This window comes from Xyrauchen texanus, chromosome 33 (assembly GCF_025860055.1).
Source record: "Xyrauchen texanus isolate HMW12.3.18 chromosome 33, RBS_HiC_50CHRs, whole genome shotgun sequence".
NCBI lineage: Eukaryota > Metazoa > Chordata > Actinopteri > Cypriniformes > Catostomidae > Xyrauchen > Xyrauchen texanus.
The window spans coordinates 27,141,344-27,164,691 of record NC_068308.1 but is presented as its reverse complement, the minus strand read 5'-3'; the positions used below and the strand labels follow the sequence as shown (position 1 = coordinate 27,164,691).

At 39.5% G+C, this 23,348-nt stretch overlaps 2 protein-coding genes across 3 annotated transcripts in view; one reads left to right on the top strand and one right to left on the bottom strand.

Annotated features, from left to right (window-relative positions):
* Positions 1 to 10,464, top strand: part of LOC127626834 (attractin-like protein 1) — a 139,414-nt gene extending 128,950 nt beyond the window's left edge. For both annotated transcript variants that reach the window (XM_052102911.1, XM_052102910.1), the window contains exon 29: positions 6,711 to 10,464. In XM_052102911.1, the coding sequence (XP_051958871.1) occupies positions 6,711 to 6,835 (125 nt within the window). In that variant the 3' untranslated portion in view covers positions 6,836 to 10,464. The remainder of the gene's footprint in view (positions 1 to 6,710) is intronic.
* Positions 10,465 to 20,106: 9,642 nt separating this feature from the next.
* Positions 20,107 to 23,348, bottom strand: part of LOC127626998 (GDNF family receptor alpha-1-like) — a 38,017-nt gene continuing 34,775 nt past the window's right edge. Inside the window, exon 9 of the mRNA XM_052103183.1 lies at positions 20,107 to 23,104. Coding sequence (XP_051959143.1) covers positions 22,958 to 23,104 — 147 coding nt within the window. The 3' untranslated portion in view covers positions 20,107 to 22,957. The remainder of the gene's footprint in view (positions 23,105 to 23,348) is intronic.

Sequence of the window (23,348 nt, the reverse complement as noted above, 5' to 3'; positions counted from 1 at the left end):
ACAGACGATAATAACAAAATTCAAACCAAAACGCCCTTTTATACCTGTCATCATCACCTAATAAAACAAGAGTTTAAACTTTGCCGGTGACATGCAGATTTCAAGGGAAATAACCGTCCAATCTAAAAATGTAAAAAAAAAAATCATACATGAACATGCACAAAAATGTCATGCAATTCATCAGTGTGTCTGATATCAACATGCAGGATCACAGATATGAGAAGAATGCACATCAGAAGCTCAGTTAATACATTCCACTAAAATAACTGCTCTAAATGTCATGTTTGCGTTTGTAATAAATACAAGTATAATTAAGAGGTATTTAAGAAATGTGTGCTGGTTTTTAGTGCTTTCTTTTTCTTTTAATTTTTGAAGCTCTGTTAATACATGTATTCCACTAAACAACTCAGAATAAAGCAGCTATAAAATTATTATTATTGGATTATTTCCTGATAATACCTGAAGAATTATTACCTTATGACTAATTAAATTTAAAGAGAAGAATTAAAAAGGGTTTTTCACCTTTTCCCACTACCTTTTGTATTAAATGTTTACTAATTCTATTAGAAAAATTCAGGTTTTTGGGCAGATTTTGTTTACTTTATTATATAGCTTGATGAGTGTCTAAAATGTAAAGATTAAGTGCTTGAGCAGAGTTTATACCAGCAACAGACTAGTCTAGTAACAGGTTGTTGGATGTTTTTGTTGTTTTTTTTCTCCACTTTTGGTACTGTGTATTTTAGCTTTACCTAATGTAAAGTTACTGTTTACTATTACTGTACTTACTACTGCTTGCTGGTTCAGTTTACATTTATTTTTTCATTTAGTTAATCATTTCATCCTTCCATGTGCCCCTTGGTGGAAATTGTGAGAAGCATAGTAAATGTTTTTTAAATTCCATGAGCCCGCCTGATCGAACCTGTGCGAGATCATGTGATGGGGTGCGTGAAGCGCACAGTTTTAAAGGCCACATCTGTACTGTTGTGTGAAACAAATTTAGCCCTTCTCCTGATGCTTTCATATGAGTGATACAAACTTGGGAGGGTGCTGAAAGCATGGCCAACACCTGTTATCCACTGACCTTTTCATCACCAGCAGCACTGGCAGAATTGAGAGTGAAAATGACAAAAAACAGCAACAAGTGTTCACTTTGTGCATCATGTCAATGTTTGTGTGAAACTCCACTTGTGAAACTCCTTACTGTACAATTGTCCGGTCCATTCATTTCAGGCAAGAGGTCAGAGAAGTTCTCCAATACTACTCTGGTGGTCTGATGTAAGTTAATCTTTTACTGCAGGCTGTATCCTCTTACACCATTATGGCAGAGCCTAGTCTTAATGTCTCCGAAGTATTTACTGGATTGAAGAGCATTACCAGGCTACTAGAGCTTATTGATCCAAGAAAATCTTGAGATACATGAGCACATGTATATTCATATGTATTTCCCAGTGACCTTGACTTGGAGGAGGAGATTTGAATTGTTCCCAAGAGGACAAAATACAGCCTCTATTAATGTACAAACAAAAAAATTATAAATAAATTAATGAGAGTGTCCAGTTTGTCTAACCCCCTTATGGCTTTCACAGTTCTCTCATTGACATATCTCACTTGCATATATTTAGACTGCAATGCTTTAAAAATGTCAGTTCAAGGTCTATCTTTAAGAGCTACAGAGTGATAATATTGGGCTAAGAAAAAAATATTTTAATTCCTCCCTCCCTTCTCAGCAGGCATGTCAGTCAACACAGTGCATTATGGGACCTTGTCCCTTAAAGCTGGTCTTCCTCCCTAGGATCTTGACTGATCTGTTTCAGTAAAGCTTCTCTAATAGCTCTCCTTCTGTTTGACAAGCACAAAATAGAGTCAACAAATAAACAGTACAGAAGAGTATTTTTAGTGATATCTGGAAAAAAGTTGGATCTGTAGAGAGAGAGAGAGCGAGAGAGCTTTGTTGAACTTTAGAGTGGCTGCTTGCTGGGCTGTTAAAGTTTGTCCTGAACATTTTTAGAGGAAGGTACATCAAAGAGAGAGAGAAAGAGAAATAAAATGAGAGAGGAAAAACGATTGAAAGACTTCTCTTGTTTGGAATCAACAACAAGTATTTTTGGAGAAAAGCACAGGAAAGGAGCTTCATGCACAGATGTCTCTTTTGTCATCACACTTTGAAAGATCTTTGTCTTAGTTCGGCTTTTTAGAAGTTCCACAGCAGGATGCATGTGTAGGTGTTTTTCTGCTGGGGTAAAACAGTGCATCACTTGTACAGAGCAGGCCAATCAGTATTGACTGATGTAGGAGCTAAAGCAAAGCAGGCCACTGTTGTTGGCTGTCACCCTGCTGTGTCAATGTCTTTAGCTACCTGATGTGACGTGTGTATGATCCTGAGCACATGGTGTCTTCTTTCATTGAAACAACTTCCTACTCAACCTGCCGCTGGTAATGAACTCATAAGCAAGCCAACAACCGTGAATCACTTCTAACTGTGTTGATTAGATTGACAGATCCTCTGAGATTTCCTTGTTGCTGGAGGTCTTTCCCATTTTGCACCAGGCTAACAGAATTAATGCAATGTTTGTTCATTATATTCATGTGTGATCCAAGCTTTGTTCCTTAAATACTAATTTGGATTTTAGTGGGGAAAAGATGCACGGCCAGCCTTATTCAACATGAAATCATTGTGTTCAAGAGGTGTAAAGAAATGTTCATTTAGCATCTTAAATTCTGAATTACCGGTAGTCACACCATTGACCTTGGTGCTCTGTTTATTGAATGCATATCAGTAAGAGGCTGCTGTCAGAAGCTCCTAGAGAAATAACTGGAGTAGCTGATTTTCCAACCTGGTTACTATATCTACATTTTTTGTTAAAGGGCACCTATTATGGCATTTAAAATGTTCCTAATATTGTTTTGGGAGTCCCCAACAACAGTTTTACATGCATGCAATGACAAAAAACACTTTTGTTGTCTTATAATATGCAATTATGTTTACCTGATTTGCTCACCGACTCCCAAATGATTCGCTTCAACGACTCATTTTTCCAAACCCCTCCTTTGCGTGACGCTAATCTGCGGTGATTGGTCAGATGACCCAGTCAGTTGTGATTGGTATACTCTGTGCAGAGATTGTCGGAAACGGAACGCCCATCACCGCTTTGTAGTAAAAAAATAAAAATCAGAGAAGGAATTTGAGTTGATTTATGTTAGCGATCATAGCCCAAAGTTCGGTGGTAAACACCCAATCAGTTATTGTTTGCGTTAGCCCAACGCATAAACATATTGGTAAAGCACTGCATTACTACAAGTTATTGCTCTATTCTTTATGACAACTCCAATAACATCAACAAACATTTCACATATTTCAAAAAAATTGACATTGGAGACCTAGAAGCTACGCTGAGCGTAACTTACACAACACACACAAATACTTATAAAAAACACATAAAAGCAACAATTATTAATAATACTTACAGGTTGTGATTCGTCGGAGAAAGCTGATCCAAATAAACTTGGTACTGAACCTTCCTTCAGTATCAATCGGCTCGCGAATCCACACTTGAAAGCATTCATGTTCGTAAAGCAATCGTCATTAAAATGATGCGAACACAGCACAAGGTCCGTGCTATACTTGTGTGGTAAAGTTGTAAACACAAACTCTAACCACTGATTCTTAACATGCTCGTCCCTAGGCAGTGAAAAAAAGGTCGCTTTTGATATGCACTTCAGAACACAGCGTCTTGTTGTCGACATGATGTTTTCAAGTTTTCCCTGGTGTCTGCGCGCGCAATGAGTGGGCGCGGCCAATTTGATAATTTTTTGTCTTGACGTCACAACGAAAAGGAAAATGACTCATTGGAAAAACGATTCATTACATTGACTCAGAATCGACTCCTACTTTTGAGAGACAATAACTTTTTTTACGGTGAACTTTCATATATAAAACTTTGCAGGATGTTTTTTTTCACTTAAATCTGTGTTACACACTACATAAAAGGTAATTTTCAAAATTCCATAATAGGTGCCCTTTAAATTATTTTTTATATTTTATACTTGTGTATTTTTTGTGTGTACTTGAGTTTCCTGGTGAAATGAATACAAGCTTAAAAAAACAGTTTTCCCTTTCACACATCACGAGTAAAACAATATATTATATGTTCATAAAAACTATCTTGTCACCCTGTTTCTCACACAATGCTATCTTATCACGTCTAAACACTATAGCACATGACTTGTAAGGTGATACATTTTAATGTTAAATTACATAACCAACTATTGCGATGCAAGGGACTGGAATACGAAGAGCATGTGAGTCGACACGCTAGCCGGTGACAGAAAAAACCTCAAAAGTATGTGGTTGCTTCAGGAATAGCGTTGATGTCACATTTGCTTTTTTTGACATTATCTGTTAGGTTTAGGTGGGGGAGGTAGGTTTTGTAGATTTAAAACTTGGTTGAGCATTAACCTTTCAAACTTAATTTGTTTGGTAAGCATCACTGATGTGTAAATTTGGGTGGGCATATATTTATGTATTCAGTTTCTGGCATCAGGACGCAAAGGATTTCAGAAAAGTATTGCCGTATTTATTCAGTAAATGGTCAGTAAAAAGTTCTGCATGTTTTCATTATACATTTGAACTATTTTAGGCTCCAGCACCCCTGCGACCCTTCATAGGATAAAGGCTCGGGTATACGTCACTTTTTCACTTGTCGGATCATCTCGCACATGGTCGAGCACTCTGCATTTAAAAGTACCCATGTTTGACCGCACACGAAAGCGTTCAGCACTACAACTGCTTTGTGATACTCTTTTAGTACACTCAACTGCAAGCACATGAGTCAACAAAGCACACAGAAGAGGACTGTCCGTGTGTCGAGAAAATTTGGGCCGTGCCCAGGCAGTCCACGCAGACTGTGCTGATGACTAAATTTGCATCACACAAACTGTGCATGATCCAATCTGGAACCCAGACAACCGAAGTGTACTTTCGCCTTAAACAAGTATGGATTTGAACTATTTTAACTCAAAAGCAAAATATTGTTCCATATATACCCCTCTTAAGTAAAAAAATCTTTAGCAGCATTAATTTTTAAACACTCAGATGGCCCATAACACCATTACTGGCTGATGTCCAATACCTTTTGACCTGAATTGCTATTCCTTTTTTTTTAATTTTTTTTTTATGTAAAACAGGCTATAAAAAGCACAATGCTTGTATGCGTACCCTGCGCTCTACAGTACTGAATGCTTTTCTGTTGACAGATGTGTAGTTTTCACATTCCTTTCTCTGCTGCCCAGGTGTGATGGGTAATAAATCGATGTAGGGCAGTGTAACTGTCTGCAGCTCAGGATGTTCTTGGATGTAAATCCTTTTTGCCTGAATGCTTGGAGCTCTGGCTTCACACTGATGTGCTGAATTCAATTCCTTTTGGCTGGCCTGTCTGAAGTAATGAATTGTTCCCCTGCAATAATTGTATTGCTTCAGTAGCAGGGAGGGACCAGTGCCAGGCTAGCACCGAAGTGGCTGTTGTGTTTTTAGGATGATTTGTGAGATGCTGCTTTGAAAAATGGCTGGGAGCGTTGTGGCCATGGTTTTAGCCACAGCAGTCTATGACAGAATCCAGGTATGAAGCTTAGTTGGATTTTGAATAGGTTCATACTGGTAGCGAAGTTCACTTTGCTGCCTCACTCTACACATACAGTACATAGAGAATTTGAATATCAAATGGTACAAGCATGACAAGCAAAACAACCCTACCAGAAAACATATCCAAGCATTATAGCAGGTAAACAACTTTGCCAAACGGATAACCGATACACATCCATGAACTGTGTGAGTGTGACTGCCCAGCCAGAACATGAGACCGTACTACTTTTATGTGTTTACGGACATGACGTAATGATGCAAGAATGAATGGCATAAGCCTGTGGGTTCATGACAAATCTGACCCGGCAGATCAAAATAAAAAAAACTTTTTTATAGGCTTACTGTAGTGAATCGGGGTAAGGTAAGGATATTGTTTTGAAAACTTGAAAAATGTACTCAAATAATAATGGCAGTTTGTTTTTGTTTTTTAACCTACAATCATAATGCAGCTTTTTAGATTTGTATAGGCTTTCTTTTATTACTATGTGAATGTGTTGTTTTACTGTGTGTTTGTTTTTGTGAAGCACTTTTTGCGTAATTGAGGAAAGGTGCTATATAAATGTATTAATATTAAAATGAATATTATTATTGAAGAACATACTTTTATTAATGACCGAGAAGTACGTTCTTCATCAGCTGCTCTGACAGTAATGGACGGAGCTAAGGCCTGAGAGAAAAGTGCCCACAGAATAGGAGAGAGGGATATGCTCCCTGTCCTCACTTTAGAGAAAAAAATAATAAAGTAAACAGAAGACTTTGACAAAGAACATGGAATCTTCCTTGTGGAGCATTGAGTGAAAACCTTTTAAAACTCTCCTTTATGCGTGAATGGGCACAGAGGAGTCCATCTTCAAAAAATTTGAATTTGAAATGAATTAGCCAATTGTTCCTTTGAAAGAGACTGCTTTAAGTCACCATTGACCCCCCTCTTTTTTATATAAATACTTTTGCTTTGACATGCAAATTATCCTTTTTTTGCTTTATGAATGCTATAAGGTCTCCATGAGTTGAATTTTCAGTCAGCAGTGCCTCCTGTCTGACCTCAGCTTGCTATGTTGTGTGTTGTCTGCAGGTATAGCTATCGCCAGCGCTCTTATCGACACGTCCCAGCAGAAGCCCATGGACTTCAAAGAGAAGAGCCAAGGATTGAAGAACCGCAAAGCTCTGCCTCCTGCTCACCAGGGCACCTGTGTGTAAAAAAACATTGACGGTCTCGGTTGGCTGTCCTTTACCTGAGTGACCTCCTCTCTTGTGCTGCAGCAGGGAAACGGCAGCCTATGTATCAAAGAGAGGCCCCATTTTAGGGGATTATTTCGGTGACAGAGTGCCCTCTATTTCACTCCTTATACACTTTCTCTCCATGTCTATTTACCATAATAAATAGACCTCGCCACCACCTGTACCAGCTCAAGCCTCACTCGACATTTTCCTTCTGCTTTTCTCCCAGTTCGACTCTATCCAAACCAATCCACAAGCCTGCTACACTACTCGATCTTCTTCATATCGCCTTCAACTCTGGTCACCGTATAACCTTTTGCCCCACATTTCAGTCATTTCTAGCCATCAGAATGTTGGTCACCTCTAACAACCCTCAATTGTATCAAGAGGGCCTCTGCAATGGATGTCTCCCATGTGTAACATCATCAGTGAAGAAACTAGGATTCTGGGATGTCTGCTAGACCAGTTTTTCTCACAGGAAGGAATCTTCTTATGGTTATCTTGGGACAGTCGCAGGTTTTGTGTACGGGTCGAAAAGCTCTCCTTTTTGAATGCTTGCCAACAATTTTTTTGCTCATAAGTAGGTTTATAATCAATATCAGATTTTTAGATATTTTGACATTTTATTTAAAAGAGACAAAATATAGATATGTTTACCATAGATAGCGTTAAAGCTATCTGTTGCATATGCTAATGAAGTTCTGCTGCTGGTAACCTCATGCTAGGTAAACAAAGGTTAGGACTGGATAAAATCTTTCTCAGATTTCATCTTTGCATGGACCACACAGACTATGCTTGAAAACTTTAAATATCTTGTGGGTTAAATGTCAAAGAGTCTCTCCATATAGTTAAGTGTGAGGTTTGGTGTGCACAAACAGTCCACACCATTAGTGTAACACACTATAGTATAGAGGACTCAAAAGGGGCCAACTGGTGGAATGAAACCAAGTGTCAGTCTTAAATCACAAAGAAAAATTAGGCTTAAGGTGATGAGGGACTGAATCGTGCCTCACTGACCTTACAAACTTTGAGAATTTAAGCTTGTAGTTGCATACCAGAGGGCCACATCCAAGCTGATGTGTAGTCATTAATTAAAAATGCTAGGGTACTCTAGCTGTTGTTAATCTTTTTTTATTGTAATTTTGCATTGTAATTGCAGGTTTAAATGAGCAATGTCTCATAACGATGCAGTAATGCTTAATCTCTTTGTAATTCACTTTTTTACTCTTTAAGTTTCACATATTGTGAATGTCTGAAGAAAAAGCTGATGATTTTGAGGAGATCGGCAGCTGAGAGTATGCAGTTATATACCGTTTATACACTCAATGACTGTTTCCTCAGACAATGGGATGTCCGGATTCACCCTACAATGAGAAAGACCCTTCGCTTTAATTAGCCCAACAGACGAGTCCCCAATGAGTGAAACGGAAAGTCCAGGAAGTCTGTGTGTTCCTGCCTATCCTATTTCTATGGCAACAACAAGAAAGTGTACAGCATTCTAATCTTCACACATTTGCTTAAGATGGACCTGAACATGTGAATCTAATGTGAATTGCCCTTTTTCTCTTCATGTAGCTACTTTTTGTTTGTATACATTGCTGGTTTTAATAAAGGATATTAAAAGATCAGTAGTTATTTTAGGGCCACCCACTGTACATGACGGTGATAAGTAATCATGTCTTTAACAATGTTTGTGTAAAAAAGAAATGATGAATTGTTTTTGTAACTAATTGATTCCTGTGTAATACCTCTGTTGTTCTTAGGTCACTCGTGTACAGTAACTTAACTCATATAGGTCAACTCACTCTTGTTAATGTCTGTTTTTATGGCTGGATGTGGCAAGCTTTTTTTTTGAGAGGTTGTCATGCACGGGAATTGTACAGACTGGTTACACGGGAATCATCTCACTGTAACTGAGAAAAAACAGATTCATTCATCTCTCAGTGCTTATCATTAATCTCCATTGTATTTTAAAGATGAATGGAAAAATAAAACATTGATCTTCCAAATAATGTAAACATGAAGAGCTCGTTTTGGGGTTTCACTAGGTTTCATTACTCTCAACGAACACTGTACAAAGGGATACTTCACACTATAATGAAATTCCTGTCATTATTTAGTAAATGATGAGAGAATTTTCAATTTTGCATGAACTATCACTTTAATTGGAACACAAAGGACATGTTAGGCATTTACTTTAATAGCACCTTTTTTCCATACATTTATGGGGATGGTGAATGTACATCTCATTTTGTGTTCCATGGAAGTAATTCATACAGATATTGATCAACATGGGGGTGAGTAAACAATGAAAGAATTTGAATTTTTGGGTGAACCACCCCTTTAAAGCCAGTTGCAGAAGATATACCAAATGCTGCCTAATTTATACAGTGGCAAGAAAAAAGTATGTGAACCCTTTGGAATTAACTTATTTTCTGCATTAATTGGTCATAAAATTCAATCTCATCTTAGTCACATGTATAGACAAACACAATTTGCTTACAGAGCACAAACAACTATAATCTTTCATGTCTTTATTGAACACATCCGTTAAACATTCACAGTGCTGTGGAACAAGTAAGTGAACCCTTATATTTAATAACTGGCCGATCCGGGCATACATCCACCCTGACATTGTCCTGTAAGGTATCTTGATAAATTTGAGAATTCATTTTTCCCTCGATGATGGTCCCTCCACCGTACTTCACCCTTGGGGTTTTCATGTTGGTATACTATGCCCTTTTTACTCCATATGTAGTGCTGCGTGTGCTTCCCAAAAAAAAAATCTACCTTAGATTCATCAGTCCACAAAACGTTTCCGGGTAGCTTTATGGAGTGCCAAGGTGGTCTTTAGCAAACTTCAGGCATGCAACAATGTTTTTGTTGGAAAGCAGCTTCTTCCTTTGTCTGATCCTGCCATGTACACCATGCCAGTTTAATGTTTTACATATAGTCAAATTACAGAGATTTTAAAACCAGTTCCAATGATTCTTTCAATTCTTAAGCTGTCATTCTTGGCTTCTTTTTTACCTCATTGAGCATGCTGCGTGCGGTGTGTCCTTTGAATCATCTTGGCTGGATGGCTATTTCTAGGGAGAGTAGCCACAGAATAAGATGTTTCATTAATTGGATGACTGGTGGTGGTTTGCCAACTCCTGACTCAAATTAGCTTTTGTTGATGTCATTAGCCTAGGGGTTCACATACTTTTTCCAACACAAGCTGTGAACGTTTGAATGATGTGTTCAATATGTACCAGTACAACACAATAATTTGTGTGTTATTAGTTCAGTTGGATTGTGCTTGTTCATTATTGTGACTTGGATGAAGATCAAACCAGATTTTAAGACAAATTTACACATAAATGCAGGTAATTCCAAAGGGTTCACATATTTTTTCTTGCCACTGTAAATGTATAATATACAGGTATGAAATATTTATGTATTTCTTAAGGTGTAAAACACTTAATTTCTCCATACCTTATAAAATTGGCACAATTTCCTCAGAAAGAGATAATAATATGGGTCCTCCAAAACAATTTTTATATATAATTTTTTATTATTTTATATTTAAATATTTTAAATTATATGCCTTGTGTTCTGTAATTTGTTTTCAGTGGATAATTGTAAAATAAAGCATTCTACATAAATGTGCCAGTTTGCTGCATTGCTTAGTGAACAGCAAACAGCTACATTTAGGTTAACTATATTTCTTGCCCACAGTTTTATCCTAATTCTTATTAATCAAAAAGTGAGTGGTTTCTTAAGATTTTGTATCTTTTATCATATTGCTCTTGATGTCATTTTATGAAAGCAATATGCTAATATCTGTGCTTTGCAGTGATTTTACCACAGGTAAGGTGGTTTTAGAACAGCCCTTACTCATGGTAAATTCCATGTAACGCTGCTGCATGACTCCTGTTATTTTACAACGCCTTAAGTTTTGGTGCAATCAATCAGATTTTAAAGCCGTAGTTAACCGTTTTATAATATTACGTTTTATTTAACACTATACTGAAGTGCTGTGTTGTAGGACGGGCAATGAACTTGCAAGATGGCTAAAAATTCTGCTGTTCCACAAGGTCCTCTTTTCAGTCCACCTGATTGTGGTAGTCACCAGACTCGGCTAGTCACTCAGTCTGCTCAGGTAGGTGCATGACACAGGCTGACATAGACTGAATGAGCTGTCACAGCTGACTAATGCCCATAAAGACACTCAGGAGAGCGCTATGGATAACTCGCTGCAGATCTGTGTGTATGTGTGTTTTTTCAACCTGCTGATGGGGGACATCCGTAATGTCGCAGCATGTATCGGAGGCAGTGATGAATGAGCCTGGCTTGTTTTTTTGCATTCTCCTTGTCAGCCTCTAGTATGATCTTATGGACACCAATTCAATACCTATCCAGTACTCTTTGGTCAGTGCTGTTTAAACTCTTAATAAATATTTTTGTGATTGGATGTCACTGTTTGTTTGCTGCATGGTTTTAGCTGGTTTAATTTGGTCTCCAGTCTTGGTCAGCTGCAAAGTGCTCAAAAACCCCTTGAAAACTGTTCACCAGACCAGCATGACCAGGCAAGCAAGCAAACCAGCTTTGGCTGGTTTATTATTTTCTGCAGCAGGAGTGTGCTACAATCAATGTCCATTTAAAGACAGCATGGGGACAGTTAAAAGAATAATAAAATTGCCCAACTACCCATTTCCCTCTGTAATCCTCACTCCTCCCTTTGACTATTTTTCACCTGCTCCCATCTGCCGATGAGCATTTGAGATGTGCCATTTCCATATGGACGAATCTGTCAGTATCAGTCGTATAAGTCAATGGTTGGGGGAGTAACTGATTGTGTATCCCGTGGAGCCGTATATCTCTGACAGGGTGTGCCATCAGATGTGTGGTGTGAGAGATGCCATGTGCACTTTATTGCTTTTAGTTGGCAGGAAATGCCCAGTGTAAATCAAGGTGTCTGGCACTAACATTAAGAGATATTAATGAGAGTGTGGCCTTTTGGTAATACAGGAGGTAAGAGAGAGTGAGTGATGAGTATGGATAAATCATTTATCCTTTTGATGCCTGTAACACCGAGACGTGGGGTGGAGGATGAGCATCTGTGAGACACTTTATTACAGCAGGAAATGTTTCATTGCCCTTTTTATCAGAGGAGATCTGGATTAAATACAAATTAAGCTCTATAGACATAATCTGTGGCATGATGTAGATCGTGACAGAAAAGTACTTTGCCATCCCTCAGTTTTTAAAAAACTAGCAAAAATCATCTGTACATTTAATGCACTTACAATGGAAGCAATGCACTGCAATACAAATTAAAATGCACACAGTTTACACTGTTTCTATGCTTTATGCATGTTAATATGGGACTTGAGTGATTACATTTCATACTAACCTTGTCTGTGCAAAGTGCCAAATATCTCAACTCCATAATGCCGCAAAAATACCAGAAAGGGACTTCATAGAGAAAAATCTTACTAAAACACAGTAGTCCCACCCCTAAGGACAATAACTTTGCAACTCATTAATTCTTCCATGCAAAACATTTTATTATTTAAGTGCTTTAATGAAAATAAAAGCTACACATTTGTGCTTCTATACCTCCTATAATGCCTTGCCCCATAGACGTTTATTGTAAGTGAATTAAAAATTAGATTTTTGTTTGATTTAAAAAAAATGTATAGTATAAATAAGTATAAATACATTTTTGGGGGTAATCAACAACATGTCACTGAATTTGTCTTTAAACTCCTAACATAGAATGAAAGCCTTAATATCTTTTCTAGGTTTACACAAAAATACATTAGTATAATTGCAAACTCGCAATAAGAGATACGAGATGGCAAAATGGTAAGATATTGTACGACTAGGCTCGGACAAAAAGGTATGACTTTTAGACCAATCAATTAACAAATAGAATTTTAAATCAATATAATATAGGTATACATTTAATTTTTTTAATTATTTTTTTTCTCTTTGGGAGTGAAAATCATACGTTTTTGGATGCGTAACTGGTTGGTGTTGGGTAAGTTACTTAAAATAAGTAATCCAATACAAATTACTTCTCTAAAAATGTTCTCTTACGAGAGGTTCTCTCGTATTGCGTAAGCTAGCTTACGCTACGGGAAAGATTCATCTTTTCTGAGATATTGAAGCCAAAAAATTATCCTTAATTTTGTATCATTTGTCAACGCAGTGCAGCAACTGCAGACCTTGAGTGGGCTAGCTAGCGAGCTCATTGGTTGCTCTGCGGCAACTGCTGCAGCCTATAGACGAACTTGGGCGAACTCGCGTCCAATGAGAGGCGTCCGCGCGCTTACTGCATCAAAGCTGTCTCACAGAACAGTTCTCCTCAGCCGTCTGAACAGTTTGGGTCTTGCAGTCAATTGGACCAAGAGCTCACTACAGCCCAGTCAGGCAATTTCCTTCCTTGGAATAGAACTAGACTCCGTGGCAATGACGGCTCGCTTATCTACACAGCGCGCGCGCCGTGTTCAGCGACTAGCCGCGTCCTTTCAGATGAACAGCCTCAGGCCTCTGAAAAAATTTCAGAGAGTGCTAGGTTACATGGCCTCAGCCGCAGCAGTACTTCAGCTGGGTTTACTGCGCATGCGCCCGCTTCAGCATTGGCTAAACACCCGCGCGTCTCGCCGGGCTTGAGCCACAGGCCGCCAGCCGATCAAGGTGACTCAGACCTGTATTTCAGCTCTGCAGCCCTGTACAGTGGCCGAATGTTATCAGCGGGGAGTGACGATGGGAGCTGTCAATAAACAGACATCTCGACAGACGCGTCCAACACGGGTTGAGGCGCGGTCTGCGAGGGCTCTCCGGTTTTTGGCCTATGGTCAGTTCAGGAAAAGCTCCTTCACATAAATTGTCTGGAAATGATAGCGGTCGAGTACGCGCTTGTGCGCTTTCTCCCGGTCATTCAGGGTCACCACGTCCTGGTCCGTTCGGACAACAGATCTGTGGTATCCTACCTAAACCGTCAGCCACCTGCGCTCGCTGAGGGCGACGCACGTGCCAGGCCACCTGAACGACGGCCCAAACAGACTGTCCAGAGACAATATTCCTCCAGGGGAATGGTCCCTGCACGCTCAAACAGTCCAGAAGTTATGGCGCATATTCGGCATAGCAGAGATAGACCTCTTGCGTCAGAAGAGAACTCTCACTGCCCAATATTTTTCTCGAAGCGAGGACGCGCTGGCCCAGGACTGGCCCAACCACCGCGCTACGCCTTCCCTCCCGCCTCGCTATTGCCACAGGTAATGCAGAGGATCAGGAAACACGCCACTCGGTGCTCCTCATAGCCCCGCTGGGAGAATCAGACATGGTTCCCGGAGCTTACGCAGCTGTCACTGACAGCGCCGTGGCCCATCCCAGTGAGAGCAGATCTCCTCTCTCAAGCTTGCGGCACGATCTGGCATCCCCATCCAGAGCGCTGGGCACTGCACGCGTGGGTGATCAACGACTACCCGTCGCTCTGCCAGAAGGGGTAATAAACACCATCATACACGCTAGAGCCCCTTCCACGAGAAGACTCTATGCGTCAAAATGGTCTGTGTTTTCAAAATAGTGCACCGACAGAGACCTGGACCCACGGACATGTGGGGTGTCGTCGCTGCCATCGTTTTTACAAGAGCTGCTGGATAAGGGCAGATCCCCATCCACGCTCAAAGTGTATGTGGCGGCCGTCGCGGCGTTCGCTGAACCCCTGCACGGCCAGTCACTGGGAAAAAACGAGCTGGTCATCCGCTTCCTCAAGGGAGCTAGAAGGATGAACCCCCGCGCCTCCATCGGTTCCTATCTGGGATCTTTCTATAGTTCTCGAAACTATGAAAGCCCCCCCTTTCGAACCGCTTCAATCCGTGGATTTGAAATACCTTTCACTCAAAACCGTTTTTCTGACTGCCCTGTCATCAGTCAAACGTGTGGGAGACCTTCACACGCTGTCTGTCAGCGCTGTGTGTCTTGAGTTTGGACCAAGTGACTCCAAGGTCATTTTAAAGCCTAGACACGGCTATGTTCCCAAGGTGATCGGTACTCCTTTCAGAGCACAGGTCATTTCCCTATCGGCGCTGCCAGCATCCGATAGCGAACGCGACGCCAATCTCCTTTGCCCAGTCTGAGATTGTATACTGCGCGCTCCGCCTCTTTCAGACGCTCTGAGCAGCTTTTCGTTTCGTTCGGAGGGTGCACCAAAGGTCTCGCGCCTCGAAACAGACACTGTCTAGATGGATAGTGGACGCTATTGCTGCCGCGATACGCGTCAAAAGACCTGCCATGCCCGTTGGGCATTAGGGCTCACTCCACTAGAGGCATGGCCTCATCGTGGGCATGGTCCAGCGGGATTTCCATTCACGACATATGTGTGGCAGCGGGCTGGGCTTCCCTCCACCTTTGTCAGATTTTACAATCTGGAAGTGCCCGCCCTGCAGGCAAAACTACTAGCGGTTTAATCACGCTACAGCTCCCCTGGTGAGCTGCACTGATGGGACTCATTCCACACAGACCGCACCGCCGCTCTGTCGCTCCCTTCCCACTATGTGCTTATGTATTACACACACACTGGCCCGCACTCTTGCCGGCCAAATATTATTTCCCCACTCACAAGGGCTCCCCGGGTCCCCCACCCCGGGGCTCATGCAGTGGATGCTTGGCACGCACGGCGCTGACAATGGGTTCCCGTAGCATAAGCTAGCTTACGCAATATGAGAGAACCTCTCGTGAAGAGAACGAGTTACCTAACGTAACCTCGGTTCTCTCTAGATGAGGGAACGAGTATTGCGTAGCCGGCCGTGCTTCAGCGCCATGAGCTGACTTTCGCTTCATTCAATGAAAACCAGGGTTCCAGCCTCACTGAACTACGCTTATATGCACTCTAGCCACGCCCATTTTGGCGGGCTTTGATGCAGTAGCACGCGGACGCCTCTCATTGGACGCGAGTTCGCCAAGTTCGATCTATAGGCTGCAGCAGTTGCCGCAGAGCAACCAATGAGCTCGCTAGCTAGCCCGCTCAAGGTCTGCAGTTGCTGCACTGTGTTGACAAATGATACAAAATTAAGGATAATTTTTTGGCTTCAATATCTCAGAAAAGATGAATCTTTCCTGTAGCGTAAGCTAGCTTACGCAATACTCGTTCCCTCATCTAGAGAGAACCGAGGTTACGTTAGGTAACCGATTCGTTATCTGATAACTTTACTGATTATTTTACTTTTAAGTTTCTTTTTAAAACTCTTTTCCTAGAAAAGTTTTAGATTTTTCACTCAAATTAAATATTTCTATATTTCCTCCTCAATCATTGTCGCTGACCCTTCAGCTGTCACAGAAACGCTAACAGATGTACATATGAATTCATATTTTAAATGTATTATACATATTCCTTTTGCACAAGTACTTTCAAGTAATTACTTTAACTGAAAGTCAGTAACTGTAATCTGATTACAAGAATTAAAAATGTAATTTGTTACATTATATTTTTTACTAAAAAGTCATTTGTTTACTTATTACTTTGCAATCAGATACTCAACACGGCAGCTGGTACAATTTCTCACAATCTGATATTATTATTATGACTTCTCAGGATACCAGGTTGGTTTAAGTGTATAAAGTCTTATTTTGAAATTGTGATATTTCTTATAAGATATTTTAAACCGCATAGTCAGGTAGTTCTCTCAGAAGAGAAATATGCTTCTGGTCAAATATGAAATCCTTTCCCTTTTTTCCCTCAGGACATTTATTTCACTTTTGGTGGAAATAGCGGTATATGTGCTTGTTTCTTTGCAGTCTTTTGTTCCACTAAGTTTTCCTACAGCTAGTTTACAGGCCCTTTTATTTGAACTTTTGAAAAAATCAGCAATTGAAAAACCACAAACCCTTTATGGAATCGTATGTTTAAAATCCTGCTGACCCCGCAGAAGAGATGAATAGTCCCTCTGAACTGTCACCCTCGTGGCATTATTTCCCATCTGATGTAAGGTAATTTTTGAAGGCTGATTGCAAATTACACAGACAGACCTCAACCTGTTACAAAGCAGATGCTTGTCTTTCTGTATTCAATACCCTTTAATAGAGAGCAAAGCATAAGGCAGAAACCAGACATTATGCGTAATTGCCTTTGCTAATTCCAAAGAGCCTCCTATCTTCGGCCTCCCCTTAGTTGTTTAATGAGTCATGTCTCTGTCCCATCTCTGTGTCCCTCTGCCCACTTCCGTCTTCACTTTGCTCTCAAGCTATGAAATGGCCCATGACTAATAGTCATGAACAGCTTGTTGAGTAGATGTTGTGCATAAGTCTACCCTCTCACATTTCCACAAATCTTTGACAGATGGGTCACAGAAACACAAGACTCTAGACTGTAAGTCTGATTTTAGAGGTCAAAGTTCAAACATCCCAAGTGACACCCAGACATTTCTTAGAAAACGACATCATATCCATTATAGCAAATATGGAGGTGTCCAATGCAGTAGAGGGATTTTTTAGTTCACTATGATTGCTGAAGTTTCCTGTACTATTCTCTTTGTTATTATTGTGCTCTGGTCTTTTGGAGTTTTTTTCTCTACTGATCTCTTTTGGCTGATGTACTTTAAATTACACCTTGTCTTTTATGGCTTTGCCCATGAGTCAGTAGCGCTTGTCAAAAATGAAAGATATTATTATTATTTATAGTATCACTGACTATGTTTACATGGGCACCGATTTATAGTATCACTGACTATGTTTACATGCACTTTATAAGCAGTGCACTCTTTACATGTGGCTCGGTCAAGCAGCTTTCTCCACAGCAACGTAATTTCCCCGCAATGCTTTTGTAAATAACAAACATGGAGGAAGACTTTGCTATTTTATTCTTCGTTGCTTTGTTTTATTTCCAGATATTCCAGAGTTGTTGCTGTTTTTGTTTCACTAACTTTCTATCACGTTCTGCAGCGGAATTGCACTGCAATAGTGGGGCTTCCCTCTTATGTAAAACCCCAATGTACAAGTGCATATACTGTACTTGAACATGAGGGACAGTTGATATTTCACAGTGGTGTGTATATATGGGTATTATTTTTAATGTATTTGCTTTTCCCACTGTACTCACTCTTCAAAAACCCATTATAACGCTGCTTATGTGTTTGCATGGCCACATTCTCAAGGAAAAAACCTGGATGTTTTAACCTGCTTTGTCTTAATCCCTCAAGCAGTGTAAGAAAATAGGTGTTCTCAGATCGCCGCTTTCTGCAAAAATCCTGGAATAAGCTGTTTTCTTAAGTGTATGTAATCATGGTAATTGCTCTCCTTGAGCATCCTCTTCCTATTTATTGCTTTTCTCTGCATTTCAGTTGTCTACCAATGTTCTAATACCACTAATAACATCATTAATTTGCTCATGCTGTCTGTGTTGTTTCAGTACCTGATTCACTAAAGGAATTATGCAAATCAGACACTGATTTTATGGATGAAAATAGCGTGATATTAATTAAAGGGATAGTTCACCCCAAAAAAATTATTATATCTTTATTTATTATCCCTCATTCTTTTCCAAACCCATATAACTTTCTCTCTTCCCTGGAACATAAAAGCAGAAATTAGCCAGAATGTTAGCCACAGTCAGCATTCACTTGCATTGTATGGGGGGAGATGCAATGAAAGTGAATGGTGACTGTGTAAGATGTTAGGTTTTATATTTTGGTCTCAGAGGAGAGGAAGTCATTCAGGTTTAGGTGAGTACAGAATGACAGAATTTTCATTTTTGGGAGAACTTTCCCTTTAATTTCAACACTCAAGTTGCAGCACTGTTTCAGCGTATTTAGTGCCTGGTTAAACTAGACTGAGGGTGGATAGTGAAGAAAGTGCCCATTTTTGCACTGTCAATTTGCCCTTCAAACTTCTAGTGTGAAAGTCGTTAAAAGAGGTCTCACATGGTCTTGGGATTATCAGTCAAATCACTATACCGCTTTATTACAGGTGCCCTTCTTTACCTCTGATGGAAATCAGTTCCAAACAGCCTTTCCAAACAGCGCCTGAAACCCTGACATTTACCACAAATAAGATAAAAAGTGCTGTCGCAAGTTTAGAAGTTCCATTTTTGAGGAGTGCTAAAGGTTAGAGCCGGAGGGTGGTTTGGGTATATTGTTTTTGGGAAAAAGCAAGCAATGTTGTCAGGCGCCAAGGTCAAGGATGAGGGAATCGCTGAGCAAACAGTATACCATGATTACATTGTTCTGTACCCTCTGTGCCTCTTTTATTTGACGAACACAATTATTTTACTTTCATTCACTGAGGTTAGAGTGTGGCTATGCTTGTTGTGTACAAGGGATCAATTCGATGGTATTTTTTCACCAGCGTGCCTTTATTATTACAAATTTATCTGAAACAAACCAGATACCCTGCTCATAAAATCGATCATTTATTTGATACCATGTCATTTACTTTTCATTACAGCTTTACAGCTCATAATGTGCTTGATGTAAATCTATCATGCTCCGCAATTACAATGGAGTGCTGTGATCCCTTTCATTCTCACAGACGCCACAACCACGATGCTCCACTTGAGGGATTATTAAATCTTGCCTCTCACTGTTCCTTCTTTCCCACAGCACAGAATTCTCATAAATTCACTTTTCCCCCAATGTGACACAGCTAATAAATCCTCGACCAATATTTAGAACACATGTTCAATCATCATGTCTCAATCAATGCCTTGTATAGGAATTGCAATGTCTCGGTCTAGCATGTAGAGTGAGCTGTAGGTGCACCGGGTTGCGTCCTTGTCTGTTATTGTCCCAGGGAGACTGGACTGATGTGATCTAATTTACAATCATGCTATGTCCCCATTATCTCTTAATCCTGCCTGCTAGGAGTGAAAGTTAATCCAGCCTGATAAAATGGCTAAACACAGTCAACCTAAAGTATGTATGCTGACAGCGTGGAAACCATTAGTCCTCCTATTTATAGTTAATATAATATAAATTAATATAATATAATATTGTATGTAGGCCATTAGCACTCCACCTTGGGAAGCCAAACATGATAAAACTCAAAGCCAATCCGAGCACTATGATTTATTAACTAATATAAAATGTATATTATAAGATATTGTGTAATTCATTTGGCAGATGCTATTATCCAAAGTGACTTACAAGTAAGAATCATTCAGGCAGAAGTAATTAATCCAAGTAAGAAAACCACATTTCCTACCAAATTTCCATAAGTACCAGAGTAGTACTTTTGACAATTACAGATTTGTATTGTCACTAAACCAACTTTAGTTTTTTTTAAAGGGTTGCTACTGTAAATTGGTGAGTGACTTGGTGAGTCATCAGTCAAAATGAAAACACCTCAGTAAACCAGGACAGCTTTTTATGTCTGTTTATGTGAAGTTTGATGTTGTGTTAAAATGTAAAGTGTATGACTGTAGCTTGAAAAACCTACTGGTACAGTAAATTGAATGAGGCTAATCAGTATAAAGTAGACATCCACTATGTGGCTGATTGTGGTCAAAAGAATCCCAAAAATGTTTCAGTTATATTAATCACAAACCTACAATCATACTGCTATGCATTAAAATAACAATTTTATAAATAGGACATAAAATGATTTCTTTAATTTGTTTAATGTAAGTTTTGATTTGCTCTTGCATGTCTTACAGCCCTGTTCTCTACGCACTGTGTGTGTATGTGTGTGTGTGTGTGTGTGTGTGAGCGTGTATTTATCACTTTGTGGGGACCAAATGTCCCCATAAGGATAGTAAAACCTGAAATTTTTGACCTTGTGGGGACATTTTGTCAGTCCCCATGAGGAAAACAGCTTATAAATCATACTAAATTATGTTTTTTGAAAATGTAAAAATGCAGAATGTTTTCTGTGAGGGTTAGGTTTAGGGGTAGGGTTAGGTTTAGGGGATAGAATATAAAGTTTGTACAGTATAAAAACCATTATGTCTATGGAAAGTCCCCATAAAACATGGAAACACAACATGTGTGTGTGTGTGTGTGTCTTTATACAACTAACCAGTGCAACACCAATGCAGAAATGACACTTGGAGAGCATTTCCTTTAAATGAGAAAAAGAAACAATCCTTACTGAATGTACAGCACAATTTACATACAGTATAGTGGATTGTGATATCAACCCATGTACTCAATTCAGAGTTTCATCACACATGTTAAAACCCAAGTCATACAGTATTTTACACAACAGATTATCCAAATTAACTTCAAATAAATGTTCCAGGTTCAAAGCAAGTTAAGATCAATTGACAGCTTTTGTGGTATTAATTTCTTTGCCACAAAACATTATTGACTCAAACCTCATTTATCGAAGAAAGGAAGGAAGAAAGAAAGAAAAGAAAAGAAAAGAATCAAAATTCCTGGATACAGTGAAGCCATTACAATGGAAGTGAATAAGGCCAGTCCCATATACACTTTTTAAAAGTATAGCCCCATTATTCATGTAAACGTTATTTTAGTGTGATACAATCAATATAATGTTTACGTCTTTTGGCTTTAGGCCACAACTGCTGTCAATTGAGCTTAAAAGGATAGTTCACCCAAAAATGTTAATTCTCTCACCATTACCTATTTTCTTTGATTTACAGCAGAGTATCTCATCTCTGTAGATCTATATACAATGCAAGTGAATGCTGACCAAAACTTTGAGGCTCCAAAAAGCACATAAGCATAAAAGTAATCCATAAGACTCCAGTGTTTTATTCACAAATTTTCATCACACCAAAACACCACACTGTGCACAGCTCCACTTGCGGGGGGAAAAAATTAAATACGATATTTCTGAAGCAATCAGTTTTTGGTGAGAACGGACCAAAATCCTTTTTCACAATAAATCTTGACATCAGCAGTCTCCTTGGCGATCATAATTTCAAGCTTGATTACACTTCCTATAATGCCATGTGTCAAGTGCTAGAAAGTGTAATCAAGCTTGAAATCATGATTGTGCCAAGAGACTGCAATGACAAGATGTACAGTAAAAAGTTGTTACATTTTGGTTTGTTCTCACCCAAAACAAACTGGATTGCTTCAAAAGACACATTAAACCACTGGCGTCATATGGATTACTTTTATGCTGCCTTTATGTGCTTACTGGAGCTTTAAAGTTTTGGTCACAATTTACTTGCATTGAGAGATTTTCAGCTGTTTGTGTTCAGCAGAAGAAAGAAAGTCTTACACAACTGGGATGGCATAAGGGTGATTAAATTATGAGAATTCTCCTTTTTGGGTGAACTATCCCTTTAACTTGCTTTTAACCTAGAACATTCCTTTAAGTACAATTTGGTAATTGAAACACATATGTTTTTTTACAAAAAACTATCCAAGATGAATGGCAAGTCCCAAAAGTTCCTCGCATAAGGAAACTGGTGCTCAACTCTCATCCTCAGAGCATATTTCACTGCAGAGGAAGATAACTAGAATAGATGAGACATTTACAAATTCAAGGGAGTCCACCAACTCCGAAAAAATGTTTGCCTCTCTGTGTTTTGATGTGATAAAGTGTCCTGTCTATCCTGATGTTCAAACATTTTCATACCGTATCATCTTAACAGGAGCCACAGCAGGAAGTCAGTGCCACTTTGAGGAAAAATAGATTTGTAGGTCCTAATAAGCGACAGGAGCAGCAGGTTCTGCTGATAAGCCTTCAAAAATATTGTATGCCACTTAATACTGTTAGAGTTTGCAGGCTTTCCTGTGGCAAATTCCCAGCAGCAGTGCCCTAGTATGCAGGTGCCGAATTGCAGTCAATCTTTCATTGTCAGAAGTTCTCATGTCTCCGTGTATCTCTATATTCTCAAGCAGTCCAACCTTAGATCTTGCTCTGATGTTATAGAAAAGGTCTGTGACACAATGCGCCACTTAAGTTTTTGCATTATGTCCACAGAAGTAATCCAGATGACCATCCACTGATGTCCTGATACTTCAACATTTTTTCTTTACCTCCGATTAGTGAGAAAAAAAAAGTAGACGGACCAAAGAAAGATTCATCACACCGAAACACCACACTGCACACAGCACCACTTGTGGAAAACAACTGCAATATTACATTTTTGTATGGTACAGAGGCGACAGTGGCAGTCCAGCAGGTTTGATCGCTGAGCGGCTATAATGTCTGTGGGTCTATAAGCTGCCCAGGATGAAGAATGAGGACCAGACAAAGGAGCATCACAGTCAAGTCCAATGAGCAGACAGAACTAGCTGAGCTCTGTGGAATTGCATTTAAGCTGCTGGGGTCATACAGCGACGGATCCTGTGGAAAAATGTCATGATTTCATATTGTTAGCCATGCTGTTACTGTTGAATCAGTGCAATTTTCAGATGACTGGTTGTTTGTAGCAATAATTTTAAAGGAATAATTAACCCAAAATGTTTAATTCTGTCATTATAGACTAACAATGTCATTCCAAACCCATATGATGTTATTTTGTCCATGGAACACAAAAGAAGAAATTTTGAAGAAATTATAGTTTATGGTAACAATGTCTGTCAAGCTC